The sequence below is a fragment of the Antrostomus carolinensis genome, unplaced genomic scaffold, assembly GCF_000700745.2.
Source record: "Antrostomus carolinensis isolate BGI_N321 unplaced genomic scaffold, ASM70074v2 scaffold17243, whole genome shotgun sequence".
NCBI classification, from domain to species: Eukaryota; Metazoa; Chordata; class Aves; order Caprimulgiformes; family Caprimulgidae; genus Antrostomus; species Antrostomus carolinensis.
This window is the reverse complement of record NW_010306015.1, coordinates 1,590-20,393: the sequence shown is the minus strand read 5'-3', so window position 1 is coordinate 20,393 and position 18,804 is coordinate 1,590. Positions and strand designations below refer to the sequence as shown.

Sequence of the window (18,804 nt, the reverse complement as noted above, 5' to 3'; positions counted from 1 at the left end):
CTGAAGGAGAGAGAAGGTGGCACAAGAATCTTTCCTACCTTAAGCCAGGCATTTGGCTTCTTTATCATGTCTCACAAGAAAGTAAGAATTCCCAGAGCCCAACATTGTCCCCATCCAACCAAGGCAAGCCACCACTTGACCCCTGCTGCGGTGGAGAAGCAGTCTTTCTACACAGCAAGCACAAACGTCCAACTCCCCACTCACACATTGTATGCACAGACCTTTTCCCCTTCACCCTCAGGAGCATCTTAAAACTTGGCAGAGGTGAGTTGTGGCAATGACCGACAAATATTGCACTGGGAGAACAGAGCAGTTGCCACGTGAGTCAGCCTAGCCAGCATCCTCTTCCCAACCACAGCAAACATCAGAGTCTCCAGAAAGTCATGACTGTCCAAATGTCTTTGATACAGAGCAAAATTTTTACCAACCATATTGGCTGGGCCCTACGCTGAGGATGAGGGTTTCTATATTTTTTTAACAGCTGATTAGTTCAATCCTTACCAACTCCAGCTGTTGTTATCCATATACAGCTCCTATCATGAGGGATGAGATTCTTCTTCCCCTTCTCCCCACCTTTCCTTGACCACTGCCCCATAGAAGAGTGCAGCAGTCGTAGCCCACCTGCACCTCCCACTGCAGAGAGCTTGTTGCACTTCAAAGCCAAGGAACAGACAAACCATCTGTGGCTGAACCCAATCTAAATCAGAAAGCAGCTCTTCTTCACCAGCAAGGAGAGGCTGCCTCAGCAGCTCTGCCTCTGAATCACCCCTCCTTGAGCTCCTCTTGAGAAATGCTGCAAAACTTCCTCACTGATTGCCCCAGAACATACTTTGGGGTAACAAGAGGAACAACAACAACTGCAATAAACCAGGCTTTATCTACTAACCCCAGCTCAGCCTTGTTCAACTGCTAGTTGTCTGTGACTCTCCAGTAAAAATGTGCATCTCTATTTCAGGCTTTGATTGAGGCTGGGAAGCTTGCAAGTGAGAAATGTTTACCTAGAAAACTCCTGACCTCTCTTCTGAGCTGCAGCACTGAACCCTCTGCAGTGAGGTTTTACAGGCATGGAGACAGCAGCCCATCCATCCTAGCCAAGCATGGAGAAGGACAGGTTATTAAATGCAGCTTTAAAAGTTTCCCATAGTACTGGTTTAGTTACGCAGAGTTTTGGCATCTCATTGCAGCTGAAGGATGAGTCAGAAGACAGTGAAGTTATTCTCAAAAGATCTTTCAGCTCTACAGCTGAAAACTAGAAAAAACGTTCGCTGCTGATATAAGCCATGGTGACGTGCAGAGTTGCAGATCACAGGACAGAGAGGAAATGACTGAATGGGGTTTTATTTTTAAAGATGTATGACCTGGGATGTGGTGGGAAGAATATCGCCTGGTGTTTATTTTGGGCCTAGCAAAGTTAAGTGCCCTCACTGTCAATGAGGGTTTTTCTTGGAGATGGTGTTTTAGACACAGATGAGCTTTTCAAAGGAGCAGAGAAAGACCACATCTTTCTTAAATTTCAGTGGCACATCTGTATCTTCAGCCTGAGGACTGCTTTGAAGGTTTGCTGCCTGATCCTGCTCTGCTGGCAGAGGACTGCAACGAGCAGTGAACAGACCCTGTGTCACCCCACACCACCCGGGCAGCAGCCGCAGCACTTGGTTTTCTGGCTGATCTCTGCTCTGAGGCTGCGACTTTTTTTTCCTCCTTTCTTTGCCATCTTCAGTGCAAACTCATCCCAGCCCCATGGCTGTCCTCAACCTGCTGAGCTGTTGCTCCAGAACTGCACAGCCCTGAGAGAAGTACATTTTATATACACATCAGTTCCCTGCCCTGCAGGGACCTCTGCATGGTCACAGGGACATGGTGATTTGTCCCCACAAACCCTAAAGCACTCACTTCAGTCTTCCTTGCCATTACACTCTCCAGGTTGGCTTTCATGGTTTGACAAGTGGCCTTCAGCACAATGTTCCTGAGGAAGTGTCCTGGGAGCATCAACACAGAACCTTCAAAGCTGCTGCTGAAACCATCTGCAGATGTGCTTTGAACACAAACACAGGCTTCTCCTCCTGCCCACGAGGAGTGTGAAGATGTGTTGAAGAGAGATGCCAACCCAAGAGCTAGAAAGGTTCACCTCACTCAGGTTCTGCTCTTTAGGGTAGTCCTCAATGATCTGGATGCCTGCAGAAGCACCAGCATGTCCATACTGGAGAAGTCCACCGCCCAGCATTGGCCAGACACAGTATCTGTGTTGCCAGCAGCTGGTAGTCTCCAGCAGCCTGCACACAACCCATGGAGCTGTTGAGTCAATGCTGCAAGGCAGTGCTCTGCCCACGTAGGAAGGACTCACCCTCACATGACAGGAGATCCTGTGAAGGTGTCCCACAGCCAGCATGGGCTGCTGGAGGCTAAGAGCAACACTTCATCTCTGTTCAGTGGTGCTGCGTGCTGGTCAGAGCATTGCTGATGAGGGCTTGATTGGCTTGAAGATTCCCGAGCAGGAGGCAGAGCAGGAGGACACCAAGGCTTAAAGGTGACAATGTAGGAAACAACCCTGTGGTCTCCAACGCTGCTGGGTGCCAAGGCTTCACGGTCTGCAGATATACTCATCGGACCAGCTGATGCAGTGTTGGACCCCATCCCGGCACAGCCTCCTGGGGATGCAGGAGCAGTACTCATAGAACACAGGGTTGCAGCTCCACCACTCCAACCCGCACGGGGGGCAGGCGGCCACTGGGAGGGATGGAAAACAGGGAGGAGAAACAATTCTGCTGCACTGGCCCCTTCCCTCCTTTCTTACACAGGTAGCTACCCCTTCATCCGTGGTAGCTACTGAAAAGCCACTAGTGATGACCCTGAGTCTGTGCACAAAGAGGACGCTCGCTTGATGCTACCTGGGGGACAACCACGGAGCGTGATACTGTGATGACCTTCACGGCAGACATGCCATCCTGGGAGGAACAACTAGATGCAATTTGTTATTTTAGCCAGTTTCTCTAGAGAAAGCTGCTGATATAGGCAGGTCTCACCTGAGGTTCAAAACCACAGGGGTCACTTAGGAACAAACCCGCTGCTCAGTTTAGTAAGAGAAGGATCTATGTAGCTTTGAAGCTGCTGAGGCACGCTCAATCCCCCTGCCTCAGAGACATACCTATCTCCTGACCAACAGCCAAAGGCCAGTTTGAACGATCACTGCTGCCTACAGCTACACATCCCCATGAAACTGCTCTACATTCAGCAAGTGACAGAGGAGGAACAACTTTTGAGGCTGGGAGCAAACCATGGAGCCTTTCCCCTCATGGCTGCCACCAGGCTTTGACACAGAGTCCTTAGCAGCTGATGGGAGGGAGCCCACACTCTCTGTACTCATGTCCTGTCCCAACTATGCTGTGTTTTAGCGGTGGATGCCAGCCTCTCGGCGTTTCCAGCAGCACCAGTGAGCACCACACTTGTACAACCTACTTCAATCCATCAGCAGAAAAGACCTCTTGCCCAACAGTAGCCAGAAAAGAGACTTACAGCTCCCCATCTCATCAGAGCAGTCTCCGCAGTCATTCATCCCGTTACACCTCCGATCGGCATAGACCCAGTGTGTGGGGTTACTGCAGCGGAAAACCAGGTACCCTGGGAGGCTGTGGGGCAAGTCACCTGCAAGGATGGACACACAGGACATGTGCTGAGCTCCACTGGGCACCAATGTCCTGGCTAAATTGGGGAGAGCAGCTACCAAAGGCTGCTGTCGTGAGGGGTCGGTCAGTCCTTCCCCATGGGTGTCAGGGCATGAACACCACCTCAGATGGGGAAGCTGTGGTCGGAGAGGGAAAGGGATGCTCGTGGCTGAGCTGGAAGCAGATTCTGGGTGCCCCAGGGTTCTGCTTTAATGAGGTTTTTTCCAGGGTAAGCGGACAATAAATTAACCTTGTAGGCATAACAGCTTAACTAGTGCAGGAAAACTGTATCATGGTTTAAAAAAAACCAAAAACAACCCTGGGAAGGTCAGAGGAGCTTGGAGTATTTGATTCTTGGCACTCCTGCTGGGTTTTGGGCAATGCCATCTCTCAGCATCTGCCCTACAAAGGATCTACCAGGCTTATCTGCTCACGTAGGCAGCCAGAAGCACAGACCAGGATTAGAGGCACACCGGCTGCTCTGCCTCACAACAGGAAGATCAGCGCAGGGAGGACGGTCACAACAAAACCACTCACCACAGAGTTTCTCCTGCTCATCCTCTCCATTCCTGCAGTTGCTGACTCTGTCACAGACCTGGCTGGCTGGAACGCAGGTCACACTGTCATCACACAAGAAGCCTGTCCTGTTGTTGGAGGTTGCACAGAAGCGGTTCACTGAAGGGAAAGCAAGGAATAGTTTATTTTCCAACATTTTAATAGTATGAGGAACAGATCAAGGGGAAGAAAGGGGATTTCCAAAATTCATTTGTTGTTCTGGAAATAACCAGGGGCCAGGATCAGCCTCTGGTAGTTTCCAGACTCATGGCAGAGTCTGAAAACCATACCAGTAATCTGAAGCACAACTGTCATGGTTTTAACCCAGATGGCAGACAAACACCACACAGCTGCTTGCTCACCATCCCCTGCCTTGGTGGGTGGGGAAGAGAATGGGAGGCAAGTCTGAAAACCATACCAGTAATCTGAAGCACGACTGTCATGGTTTTAACCCGGCTGGCAGACAAACACCATGCAGCCGCTTGCTGACCATCCCCTGCCTTGGGGGGTGGGGAAGAAAATGGGAGGCATAACGGTAAGGAGACTTATAGGTTGAGATAAGAACAATTAAATAGTTGAAATAAAATAAATTTAAAATTAATGATGATGATAATAATAATAATAGAAGATACAAATAAGTGATGCACAGTGCAATTGCTCACCACCCACCAACCAATGCCTAGTCCATTCCCAACTAGTGATCCCAGAGAGACAATCCCAAAACCAGAGTTTCCCAGCGTTTCCCAGCCAACCCTCATCCAATATACTGAGCATGATGCTGCATGATACGGAATATCCCACTGGCATATCCAAATGCCAATTTGGATCTGTTGTACTTCCTTGTACCTGCACACTAGCAAAGCATGAGAAGTTGAAAAGTCCTTGATTTCTTAGCAACAACTAAAAACATCAGTATATTATCAACATTATTCTCATACCAGATCCCATACTGAATTCAAAACCCAGCGCTGTTCTAGCTGTTAAGAAGAAAATTAGCTCTGTCCCTGCTGAAATTAGGACACTGCACCACCCAGAGTTACCACAGCCCTATGGAGCAGGACACCAGCACCGAGGAATGGCTCATGGTGACTCAGTCTGTGCAAAGATGTCACAGCCCCTGATCACTCCACTGGTCCCCTTCCTTCCTCCTGCTCTGCACTGGGAAGCACCACTCCACGCACAGCGATGGACTCCAAGGCTCTTCTCATGCAATGCCATTTTCTGCCTCCCTTACCGAAGGAATAACAACCCTCAGGACACCAACCTGGTGCTCGTGGCAGGAGTCCCAGTGCCAGTGCCAAGCCCACGGTGGCAGCGAGGAGGAGCAGTGCCATGGCAGAGATGCAGGCACGTCTCCGTGTGCAGCCCGCACGGGCACTGCCTGGCAGGCAGCAACCTGTCGGGAGGCAAGAGCCAGAGGTGAGGGGCTGGGGAAGGGTCTGGCAGGGCTGAGCAGGGTCGGGGTGGTTCAGAGGGGAACAGCACAGAGCCATGAGGGTGATGTTTAAGTGTTTAAGCCCTGGAAGTGTTCAAGGCCAGGTTGGATGAGGCTTTGAGCAACCTGGTCTAGTGGAAGGTGTCCCTGCTGATGGCAGGGGGGTTGGAACTGGATGAGCTTTAAGGTCCCTTCCAACCCAAACCAGTCTGTGATTCTATAATGTTTTTGGGGCTCTGCATGAAGGACTGGCAGAGGGCTGCTGGGGTTTGAGGGTTGATAGTTGAGTTTTAATAGCCAAACAACAATGTTAAACACCTCCTTGCAGGGAATTTTGCTGCTGGCAGTGTGGATGACACCGCTACGGAGCACTGGGACTGAACAGTGCAAACGCCACGTTTCCATCACAGCTCACCCAATGCACTCGGATGCAGAAGGATGAAGGTGGCCAAACCCCTGCCCAAGCCCGTGGGACAGCAATGCCCTTTCCACAGTGGGAGCAGCCGAAACACAGGGCAGGTCGGTGTAAGGCTGGGAAAGGTGCCCTCCCAGAGCCCATGGCAAAACTCCTCAAGAGGTAACGTAATGTTTTACAGCACTTCAGGCTTTCTACCTCATCCAGGATTTCAACTTTCCCACAGAATAAGGCTGAAATACTAGTTCAAAATGGTGAGAACTGGCTGAAGAGCAGCCCTTTCCCTCCCCAAAGACATCTCCAGGGTACAAAGGGCAGCGACCTTCCAGGGACTCCAACTTTCAGAAAGTCACGTACATAAATCAAACCAAATCCGGAAGCTAAAGGCCAAACCCACAGTCATTGCAACACACCAGCAGCGCACGTAAGAGCTGTGCTGATCAGCTGCCCTCATCTCAGCCTCTGCAGCACCACTGTCTCTAAACCAACATTGTCTTTCCTTGCATTCCTTCGTATTTCCAGACCAACAGAAAGAAAAAAAATAAATTATCATCTGAGAAACATGTAAGACAGCTCTCCATGTATAATTGGATTTTGATATTTCTGAACTTAAAGAGCTTTGATCAAAAAATGAGGATTTGTCTTAGCTGTGCTTCCTGTTTACTCATGTTGTGTTGTACAAACGCAAGTGAAGGCACGGCCTGTGCTCAACAGCAAAGGGATCCCGGCTCCAGTAACCACCCCCTCCGTCACGCCTGAGAGGGAATCAAACACACAACATTTCAGCTTGAAAGAAAAGTGGTGAATTACAGCATGTCTGTGTCTACACGCCACCACCTTTGACCAGAACACCCAACAGTTGCAAAGAGGCATGAGTATAAAATAATGGCAGTGATGAAATGTTGGTGCAACCTGATCTACAGGTTTGCTATTGAGTCTGTTTGATCTCACCCTCTTCTTAATACGGACAAAATTTGCTGAAGTTTGGCTATTAAAACATATTGAAAATCTATAGCAAGTTCATTATGAGCTCTTCTGTGACAGACAAGGATTACCTATCATGCTTCTATACCATAAGACTGTCAACTCCAAGCCAACAAAGGAAAGCTTAAGTTTATTAATGTTATAGTCTGGACATTGCACTATACTGAAGGGGGAAAAAAAAGTCAGTCTCCACAGACCATAAATACTGCTTGTATTTTACATTACATAGATAGTCTCAATTGATTTATACTTTAATAATAAAAATGTTAAGCTCTGCATTTTATTCGTTACCTCTTTCTTTAGAGAAGGACTTTGTTGAATCAAAAGTAGCTACATCACCATTTCTCTAAAAGGAAAGGAATAAAAGACTGTTTATAGAAGCAGCACGCAGCAACCACGCAAGATACGCTTTTCTAGTTCTCGTACCATCTTACCCAGGAATATAGAATATATTCCTTTATTTTTGCATACAAGCAAAAATTGCGTCAGTGGAAATGTGGCCCAGATTTAATTCACAAAGCAATCAGATCACCTGTTAAATCTTAGCTACCCATTTGTAAAACAAACAGCAATGCAAGCACTTTATATCAATGCTTTCCTTTTGGATCAAATTAGGTTAAGTAGAAACAACTTGAAATCTCACAGAAACCAGTGATAAAGAGGTCAAACAAACAACACTATCGAGAACACGTGTACTTTAGGAAATGGTTGCACATGAGATTTTTTCCAAAGGAAAGGACTGTACCTGGGGGTGAGTTTTGTTCATGCTTCCCAGAGCTACAGCCCTCACAGCAGATCAGAGGACCACGGGGAGTTTTCTGCACCTTCCCAGGAGCGATGTTACCAGGATACAAAACCCAACAGAGGTAGGAAAGCAAGGAGCGTGCTGCTGCCCGGGCACACACGTGGGAGAGGACGGGGAAGGCAGCACCGAGCCCGTGCTCCAGCTCTGGTTGGAAGCAGGGTTTCTGGTTTGCTTCTCATTCCTCCTGGCTCCATCTTGGTTTCTCAACAGGACTGAGATTTCAGATGCTGAGAACCCTGCTACCACTCCTGACACCAGTTTGGAAAGATGAACACTCACCTCTCGCTGATGCCAACTGTATTACCCAGTCAGGGAGACCACCCCCTTCATGATGAAAGCTTGATGGAAGAGAGTCTGATCATCTTCATGCGAGTCTCCTTTCTCCCCACCTCCTTCCCAAGACAGAGCTGACATGCTGACCTCGTAGCAGCATCAGCCCTGACTGCTGCGAGACACTCAGACCTCAGCAGAGCTGTGCAGGATGCGACCATTTGGAACAGCTTCCCTGCTTGGGCCACGGGCACAGGCAGAGCAAATCCTCCAGGGTCCTCTCGCTTTGCCTACTCGAATTTCCAGGCCTGCAGTAAATCTTAGCAGCTCAGCCTGTAGCCAATGTGAACTTACAAATGGATTGCAGCCTTCTAAACTGGCTGCAGCCTTCAGCACGCTCTGAGTGGAATTTTGCAGCTTCAAGGATAAAATGCCATGAGCAGGCAGCTTTGCCACGGGGGTAGCAGGGAGAAAAAGCACTGACATGAAGTGCTGGAGGAGCCCGTTCCTCTTGCTTGCAGGAGGGTCCATAAGACTCAATGGCCTCCAAATTGTTGCCACCTCACAGATCATGATTCTTCCCCAAGCACTAGCAAAACTAGCTTACCAGGGCTTTGGAGGAGAAGCTGGCAGCTATATTGCCCATAAGTTGGCCTTGAGACAGTTGCCTCAAATGGATTCAAAGCACCAAATAATGCCCAACACGGAGGAACAATCACTGCTTCCCTCTCCATCCCCACACATACAGCTTATTCTCAATTACACGGAGTTAATATACGCTCCTTGCCCAGGACATCTCCCAGCCCTGTTCACAGATGAGTCAGAATTAAATACAACCTTTGAGGAGCTCTTCCTTCGGTATGGCAACATCAATTTGTCCAAAGCAGAAAGTTCTCACCCCTGTTAACGTGGTGCTAGAAAGCTCTCCTGTTCCCAGGAGATTCTGGGTGAAAACACCAAGCAGCAATCAGTCTGCAAGTCTGGGCACCCCCTGCAATACAGAAGGATGACAGACTAAGGGCTAAAACCTGCATATCTTACATTTTGGATCTGTTTTTCTTTAATGAGGAAGTTTTAGTTTCTAATCAGACTTGAGACAGAGGGACTATTTGGAGCCTTCAGAAAGCTCTTGGGTGACTGTGAGTTTGCTAAGAGTCCCATATAGGAGCCAGGCCAAGCAGGCTGGCTATGCATAGCCCAGGAAACAATCCATGATGGAAATGTTTCAAAAGTGGAGTAAACCCACTCTTAAGAGGCACACGTCCCTAAGACCTGACAGCACCAATATTTCCTACACCAAGATTATCAAGCTCTGCTGTAGCCAACCAGGCAGATGGATTCTAGAGCAGTTACCCCACATCAAAGACCACTTATAGTTCAGAAAAATGAGTTCCTGAGAACGAGGTAACAAAGACAAGCAAGCTCTTCTGAAGTTAAAAAAAAATCTTTGCCAAAAATCAGAGAAACTGAAGAGGCAACACAGATCAAGATATCCAGCATGACAGGAGACTACTGTTAATTCTAGCACCTAAAAAACCCCAAGCCCCCCTAAAAGCACCATGGCTATTTCTGTCAGCAATGAATTGCACACACTTGAGAGAGTTGCCTCATTTGTGTCAAGATGATTCCATTTAAAATCTGATACAAGTTCAATCGAACACACGCCTAAAGAGAATATAAAACGCTTCCCTCCTGCAATTTCAATAATTTAAGGTCCTTCATTTAAACAGTGGTCTTGGGCAGAGATCAAACCCAAATTGCAGCCTCTGAAAATGAAGATGTCGGGAAGTTAAATGTTTAACAAAAAATGAGTAGGGCAAGCCATTTTGCAAAGTCAAAATCCAAGATAGCTTAAATAGTCCATTCAGATTAGAAATCTTGAGAAACAGTTCAATTACTGCAGCCTAGCTAGTTATCTGATTTCGCTGAGGGAAGATCCTTTGACAAGAGCTTACAAGTGCAACACTTGACAAATTCTTCAGGCTCTGTCTCACTCTGGAAACAGCAGTGCCAAGTGACAGATTGCCACGGGCACAGAGTTTCCTGTGACCTAACAGCATGTTACTGAATCACTGGCTTCACTGCACAGATCACTTCGCTGGAATGTCATTAAACAGTGAACAAAAGACAAAACGCATAAAACTTGTGGTTTCTCCCTTTGTTGTAGGCAGATACAACACCAAATGAAAGCAGAAGTTGTTTAACTCAAACCTAGGAACCTAAGCAATAAAGTCAAACGTTTTGGAAGAGAAAGTTTTGTGAAATCAAGTCATCAGCGTAACGGAGGCTGTACCATACACACTTGAAACAGCCACAGTTTCAGGAAGCTGTAACACTGCCTCTGCAACTACGTGTAAGAGGAAAGGAAAACATCTTAACAGACTTGAAAACATTTCCATGGTAGTTACTCAGTTAGAAAAACTGGGATTGCTAAAGTGTCTCCTGGAAAAGGAGTCCCAAACAACATCATGCTAAGACAACAACAGGCAATAACCGCTGAAGTAGAGCCCATGTTTGCAAAGTCATTTTTGAACATCCATGGCATCCTGCACCAAAACAGGGCTGTATGCTGAGGTTTGCGCTACCTGAGCAGAAACACACCCTCTCAACTGAATCACCGTGCAGACAGAGGGATCTCCCACCCCTGTGATCATGCAAGTGGACAGTGTCCCAAAACCAACCCAATTAGGAATGACTGTTGAACCAGTTTTAACAGTGAGGGGACACTATGCTGTTATCCTCCAGAACCTCTACAGGTCTCACCAGAATTCAAAACCTGAAGAGGTGCTGGTTTCTGTTTCTTTTTTTTATTAAAAAAACCCAACCCAAAACACAAACTTTCAAAGGAGTTCTATATAATCAACAAAACACAATGATGAGTTGGAGATCACGCATCATACCCAGCTTTCAAATATTTACAGAGACCTCAAAACAAACCACACACATCCCCAACTTGTCAATGCTACGGGAACCAGCACATAGCAATCTCCTCAAAGAAGAAAGCTGCAAAGATATCCATTAGAAATGGGAGGGACGTTGCTTGTTGTGGTTGTGTTGGTGAATCGTGTAGCAAAATCAGGTCATGTCGCCCATAGAGGAATGCTACAGCCAGGCTTTGACACGGAATGTTACAGTCAATAACTAAGCACTGCAAAAAGCTATATAGTCAACATTTTCTATACAGTCAATTTTATTTGTCTGTTCTCATTTCTCAGGAATCAACTCGTTTCTGTAAATGAAGTTACAAGACTAGAATAATTAATCAAGAACAGAAAGCAGAATTTCTTCAGAAAACACAGGCGCTAACTTTACAAGCTATTTAAGACTTAAAGGCTAAAGTTTGACAAAATAACTGACCATGTTATGTTCTGTGTGTGAAGGGATATGTCCATAAGCTTTAATAAAGGTTCCAACTTTCACAAACTGAGTTCTAGCCTACAATACGTCACAAACTCTTTCCATCTTGGCTATTGCCACACTGTAGAAAAAATATATTTCTATTTTTGGAGACAGGGTTGTTTGTGCATGGACATTAAAACAAGTACAAAAATTCAGCAGATAATTTTATAATATTTTCTCTTAACTACAACAGAAAGTGCAACACTAAAAAGGCATCTCCTGCCTACTAAAAATTTCTTACACCTTTTACAAAGCTAACTCTGAATGTACACATTACATCCTAGAACACACAAATAAGTTTGAAAGTGTCATGGCAGAAGTATGGAAAGCATGCTTACAGCTTTTGTAAGCAAGGAGACACATAGCAAACACCCGTGAGAAGTGATTATGTCTGGAGACAAACAGAAATTCAGGATGTCTGAATCTTCACTACTAGTTGAAAACAAAATCCCATGACATTTGTTGATTCTGTAACTTTATTTGCATTTAATGACTGGCTGCTAAGCTTCTTATCTGAAGAACCACCACAAACAATCTGGAGTTGCTAGCTCTGTTAGAATTAAGTCTATTGGATCCAATGGAGACTTGTTTAAATTGATGATTGAGCCAGATTGACTTTTGTAGGAAGAGGTCCTGCTTCTTCTTCATGTTCCTCAGTCTCGCATCTAACCACAACAAGTGCAGAGGAGGGGTATCTGTTCAGTTTTTGTTCATTCATGTATTCCAAATCTCCATAGATGCTCAGCTTCTGAAATATTTAAACAATTTACTTTAAGATAAAAGACTCTCCATACTGTGAATAAAGTGTATTTCATTATGCAATTCCTGGCTCTGACGGCTGCAGCCCTTCAACACAAGTTAATCCAGGTTTTCTGTAACATCTGAAATTCATGGCTGGAACTAGATTTGAGTCCCAAAGAAATATATTAAATCTGCCAGTTACACAGTGCTTGTGTAACAGCAACTTTAATTTGCAAGTATTGTGAGCTTTGCTTATTTCAGAAGTGTGGATACCTCTCTGGGCACTGGAGACACTAGTTCAGTCAGTCTCCCTCTGATCAGACTCTCTGGGCTCACTGATAATGTGCTGTCACTTCTGTTCTCACTATTCATCCCCCTGGATTAAACTCATACTGGGTTCCACCTACACCATCCAACTTTCAGTGTAGGTTGAGACCCAGAGAAATTAGAAGCAGCCTCCATCTGTTAAGAGTAATCTGAAGGTTGTCCAGAGGAGAGCACCACAAACCAAAAGACATCATATCTGGGCTGCCTGAGTAAGGCTCAGAGCACCTATCAGCCACAGGAATGAGCAAGAATTGTTCAGCTATAAAATTAACATTTAAATAACAAAACTGGTTTGTTAACCACATCTGCAAAATAAAACAAAACAACAAAAACCCACTTTCTAGTTGAACCTCCCCTTAAATGTTTCTTAGTCTCTAGACAGCTGTAACATTAATGTAATGAATAAATTCAAAATACTGTAAGTTATAAAATAGAGTTACCTCAGATGGAACATATTGCTCTACAGCTGTAGCTACAGTTGCACAACAAATCCAGAGCAGCACCAACACTGACAGGACAAGCGTAGTGGTTAAAATCCAGCTGGAATTTCTGAAATGAAAAGAATGTTACTAGATTTCATATACTGAATACAAGACAATGGACTCTCTCAAAAGTTTGGCTCAATTCTTTCCTGCTGATTCATTACTCTCTAGCTGTTCCAGCTACAAGGCCCACTTCAGACTCCTGGGTACTCTAATGCCTATTTAGTATCTGACTTGAAAGACACAAAAGACTTGTTGGATTCTGTTTATTTGGCCCTAAGCATCCTCCTATTAACAATTTTAAAACCAGATTTTTCTGCTACACATTTGGGGTGCAATTCACTGATCCTTCATGTGTAAACTTGGACAAAGTAATCAGAGAAAGGGAAAGAAGAACCAATATGCTGACCACCATTAAAGCTTTAATAAAGATATACTGGGTATTTTCAGCCTAGAAATGAGACACAATCGTGTCTTTCATATCAGACAATCCCAAAACAAAATACAAAACAAGTGCTTTGCCCTGAAACATACCCAGAGCTAAAGAACAGGCAAAAAACCGGAGCGTGAAACAGAAGAATTCCTAAATGGAATGGAATATGTGAGGTTACTCCTCACATATACTGACCAAATATTGTTTGTAAAAGCAAAATACATTAAAAACCCTAGCCTCAAATTTAAATACACTCTTCTTCATAGTGCCTCAGCTGACAAGAAAAGGTTATGGAGTAGAAATCTTGTGTCCATAAGAACTTACTCACACATGAAGTCAAACTAGTATGAGTTTGGCCATTAATACTGAAATTTATTTTTTTTTTACTACCAGAAACATTCCCATTATGCTGGCTGACAGTGCCAGAAATGTGATGTTGTCCATTACTAGAAGCTGTCATTTACCATAAGATTTAAAATCATAAAAAAGAAGTCAGTGTCTTCTAAACTTATCACTTTAGGCATGCAAATATTTCCTTTCTGTTATTTTCAGACTCAACAGATACATTTTTTTCCTTGTTCCTCAGTTTCTGCAATGCTATCAAATTTGTCTCCTCAAATTCTTTCAGAGTGCTAGCGTAAACCTTATGCCAGCCAAGTCTCTTGATCACACCGCCCCTGTCATTCAAACTTCTCCCTGCATCATCCCGAATTTACAGTCCTAGCTCTGATACTGAGTATTGGTTTGGAACTTAATTAAACAGTTCACAGAACACAGTCAAAAAGCAGTGTAGGAAATGATCAATATGAAGTTCAACTGAAACGGAAAGGAATCACAGAATCACAGAATGTCAGGGATTGGAAGGGACCTCAAAAGATCATCCAGTCCAATCCCCCTGCTGGAGCAGGAACCTAAATGAGATCACATAGAAAGGCGTCCAGGTGGGTCTTGAATGTCTCCAGAGAAGGAGACTCCACAATCTCCCTGGGCAGCCTGTTCCAGTGTCTGTCATCCTCACCAAGGAGATTCAAAGTTGGCAGAACAGCCTGCAAATAACACGGGGCCAGCAGAGAAAAGCAGCAGTCACAAACAGTCAGAGAGGCAGTTTTAGCTGCTATGCATCCTGAACCCCAGACTTGTAGCACTCCCAAGACCTTACAGCAGTGCCACGGTACACACAGAGGAAAGAAAGGCCGTTATCCTCCTTACTAGGTTCAGATGTTCTAGAATATACGTACATGGAAAGACACTTGAAAAAGCTGTCATTTTCTCGCTCTTCAAAAAGTCCTTTGTACGTCTGAGAACTTCCTGGATGTAGGTCTGCTGAAATGCAACAGCAGAAACTGCTGTCAGGAAAGCAATAAAAGTAAGAGGAGACCCAAATGCCACACGGTTTGTCTATAGAAAGTGCATAAAAAGAAGCTTTTAAAATGTCCCTAGCTTGCACGTTTCTATTTCCAGCAGAGCTCGGTTTCTACCACAGACTTTGCTGAGTGTGCACAGTGCAGTCTACACAGCAAACATAATTATATTTTAGCTTTCTAAAAATTCGCTTTCATGTGCACCTGCAACTTCATTTTTTTTTTTTGCATGCCAGGGAACATTCACATTTGATCTTTCAGGGTACAAAGAACAACTTACAGGCTGTTTTACTCAGCGACAAGGATCCTCTTGTATCTCCAGTTTCCTGATCAAGCTGTGGAACATACTGTACTTCTGGCTTTGACTAAAACAAAATAAGGAGTTAGGAGATCCTGCTAGCAGGCTTCCACTGATATTGATCATTTACATTTTCAGAACTAATACAGAAGTTAACGTTAAGACATGCACCATTCACCTAAGTTTGATTTCCCCCTGCCTGGCCCTAAAGGCAGAGAAATACTAGCAAAAACTAAACACTTTTGATAGTGCTCCATAGTCTTTTCTGTGACTGGAAGGAGCAGAGTTAAACATTTAGCAGCCAGAACATCTTAATCTCAATGAAAAAGGCAAGCACCTGGAATATTACAATTTTGCCATCATCTGCTTGAAGGTAGAAAGTCCATGAGGATGTTATGAAGCTCTGAGCAGAATCCATCATGTCACTCCAGAATGATCTCACCAGTGTCAGAGGAAAGAGGAGGTGAATTCTTGGCATCAGGGACATTAACTGCAAGCACAACATTAACTGGTTTTCCATTTGTTTATATACGAAAAGGATAGAAGTCATGTTCTTGCTATGCCTCGCCCCATGTCTAGATTTCAGTCCTTAGGAAGATTTATCTTCCATTCAAAGAAAATTTCAAAAAAGAGAAGACACACTGAACATAAAACAAGTAGGTGGTATTTGAAAAACATGTCATCTACTTACTTGCTCTTGCCTTAACTCAGCAAATGGCAATTGGTTCTGGCATCCAAGATGGCAAGCATATTGTTCATCAGATTGGGAGTACGCTTCAGTACAGGCTGCAAGGAAGAAATTCCCCAAATGAGAAGATAAATTCTGCATTTTAGTTGAGAAAACATTTTCAATATAAGTTGGATCAGAAACAAAGCAGCAGTTCAAAGATTGACAATCCCATTTGCAGTGAGAGATGTGGCAGTCACTCCAAGGGCAGCATTTGCTCTGAGGTCTAATGAAGGTTAAGGAATCACAACTTGGGCAGGTCAGGTAGTTGAAATTTGAATGCAGTCAGAACAATTGATCAGAAATGTTACCCTGGACACTCAGGGATGCAAGTTTTCATTGATCCTCCCACTACATGTCACATAAAACATGAGTTTTTACCTCTGAGGACAGAGTTGGAATCCTGAAAAGAATGGAGAGACCATCAGTCCATTAAATCCCTTAGAGGCAACAGCAGAAGTCATTGTATCACAGGAAAACCAAAGGACCATTTTTCTGCTAGTGTGAGGAGTACAGAAACTGAACTGAAAGTAATATGGAATAGTTTTTTTTAGTGAAAAATGAAGCCAATTCTTTGTTTTACATAAAGTTTCTATTAATTGTTCACTAGAGATCATAAAGACCAAGAAATCTACATTATTCTGAGATAATAATTTAGCCTATTCTGCCCATGGAGATACCAGACAGACAATACATGGGCACAGCTCTTTCCCAAAACACTAAAGCTTAGTGGACAACGTTGCAGTACTACCTGAACTAAAGACCCAAACCAAGTAGCAATGCAGAGGGCAGTAGCTCTCCCAGTTTTCCAGAGGAACAAATGGACCATCATAAAGGCCAACAACAGGATCATGTCAGCAGCTAACCATTTGAGAATGCAGCTCACAGCACCTGAACAGCAATTGCATGGTAAAACTCCCACCAAAGGAGTGTTTGGAGGCAGAAAGAAGCATCAGAAGACAGAATTGAGCAGATCAGCCAAGACGTATCTTGCCAAGCAGAGAATACTTAGTCAGGGCACCAACCAGTGTGACAGATTACAGAACATAAGCCCACAAAAGACAACAGCCTCAGGAAGGAGAGTTAAACCAGAAAGCAAGCAACTGTTCAATTACCTCTACATGTGGTCTATTGCTATATTACTCCTTTTTTTATGGCACTCTTTCATGTGTGGTTTGACAACTAGATTGACATGCTGTATCACAGCTACACACAGTGTGTGACAGACTAGAGCATTAGCCCATTTCCAGAGTATTTATTGCAGTTTTGTATCACATTAGCATCTTCACATGTCAGGCTTTCTACTTGAGTACCTTCCATCAGCTCTCTGAACTAGCCACTAGTCCTCTTGTCTTTATGAGCCACTGAGAAGATAAAAGCCTCCTCTGAGTGCTGGCTTGGTGCTTAATTATATTAGACACAGAGAGAGAGATGTCCTACCTTTCCTGCTTTGGGTGGTTATGTCCCATTTAATCTCTGAATAAAACTGTGAATCAGTTGCCTCAATATTATTGATTGAAAGCTCTATACAATTCCAAAAACTAGTATTAATTGGCCTATAGTACACATATTTCATCTTCACTGTGAAATTTTTGCTCTAATACAGATAATCTGAGAGAATTAGTCACATGTATTTAATGGCCTATCTCAAGCAAAACACATACCTCATTCCCAAGAGTTTAGCTGTAGGTAAACCTCAGGATGTAGCCTAGACCACAAGTTACAAGGCAGACAGCACATTAAGATTTGTGTTCTTACCCTGAACAATTCACTTTTATACACAAATCTGTCAGGGATTGTAAATGGGACTGATTGTCACACGGAATTATTAAAGGAAAAGTGTTTACAGAGACTGATGATACTTAAGAAATTCAGGAAAATGGCAACACTAAGGATCAGGTAAGGAGAAACTCACAGAGAACAGAAAGCTTTCCCTAAGATTTTTTATATACATGTATATATGTATATATATATATATGTTCTGTATATAAACATTAAGAAGTCATTAAACCAGAAAGCAACTGAAGTAATCCCACCAATTCAACAACACCCTTTCAGATGCTCCTGCTCTTCCCTCTGTTACATCTCCACATTACCAGATGTTGAAGGAGTACTGAAGTCTTACCAGAGTCGCATTCCAGTTTGGTTCGATTCAAATCGATGCCATCGTCCACAAACTGACAAATGGAAAACAGCCTGCAGCCTCGCTGGCACGCGTACAGCTCCTCTTCCTGGGAAGGCACAAGACAAGGCTTCCATCCCTCCATTCAAGAACAAATTGTCAGAAAACAAACTTGTTTTGGGTTTGGTTTTTAGTGCTATAAAAAGCCACCCACCAGAGCGCCATCCTCCTTCTCTCCACTAGACCCAGAAGCCAGCTAAACATGACACTCTGGATTATCTGAAATCAAACCAAGCCAGAGCTCTTGAGCACTGTACTGTAACTATTGGTTTATTTCAAACAGAGCTCTTCATGCTGTGCTGGGGCAGACCTGGAACAGCAAATCCTATTTTGTAAGTCCAGTACTACAATTCACAAGCAAAGCGGCATCACACTTGTTAAAAAAAGTGTTGCTTTTAAAATTAAGCGATATGGCTGTAAAAGATTTACTGACATTTACAGTAAGCTACAAATAATAGATAACCTTCCATCTCAGAACTTGAACAGTAGAACCCAACAGGAGAAGACGAAAAAAAGACTAATTTTGACAGCATATTACAATGTATCTACCAGACTCTAATGAGAACTACAACAGAATTGTCAAAATAAGAAGTTATCTTCTAATGTACTAAAGGAGTTAACCAGGGTACCAGTGACTTGCCAAACCAGTTCCACAAACACACATTTTTATTTATTATGTTGAACTGAAGGGGAAAAGTGCTTCCTCACTGCAATTATTAAAATTATAC

At 44.1% G+C, this 18,804-nt stretch overlaps 2 protein-coding genes across 2 annotated transcripts; both read right to left on the bottom strand.

Annotated features, from left to right (window-relative positions):
• Nucleotides 1-2,581: 2,581 nt before the first annotated feature.
• Nucleotides 2,582-7,817, bottom strand: LDLRAD1 (low density lipoprotein receptor class A domain containing 1). The gene is made up of 6 exons (XM_010164992.1): nucleotides 7,797-7,817; nucleotides 7,343-7,397; nucleotides 5,482-5,613; nucleotides 4,200-4,337; nucleotides 3,514-3,642; nucleotides 2,582-2,727 (listed from the first exon to the last, which is right to left on the bottom strand). Exons 1-6 carry the CDS (start codon nucleotides 7,815-7,817, stop codon nucleotides 2,582-2,584), a joined length of 621 nt encoding a protein of 206 aa, XP_010163294.1.
• A 3,470-nt stretch (nucleotides 7,818-11,287) lies between these two features.
• TMEM59 (transmembrane protein 59) lies at nucleotides 11,288-18,128 on the bottom strand. Its single transcript, XM_010164995.2, has 7 exons — nucleotides 18,020-18,128; nucleotides 15,859-15,953; nucleotides 15,505-15,657; nucleotides 15,150-15,234; nucleotides 14,747-14,831; nucleotides 13,034-13,142; nucleotides 11,288-12,273 (listed from the first exon to the last, which is right to left on the bottom strand). The coding sequence occupies exons 3-7, from the start codon at nucleotides 15,652-15,654 to the stop codon at nucleotides 12,115-12,117; spliced, it is 588 nt and encodes a 195-aa protein (XP_010163297.2). The 5' UTR covers nucleotides 15,655-15,657; nucleotides 15,859-15,953; nucleotides 18,020-18,128; the 3' UTR covers nucleotides 11,288-12,114.
• Nucleotides 18,129-18,804: the final 676 nt, after the last annotated feature.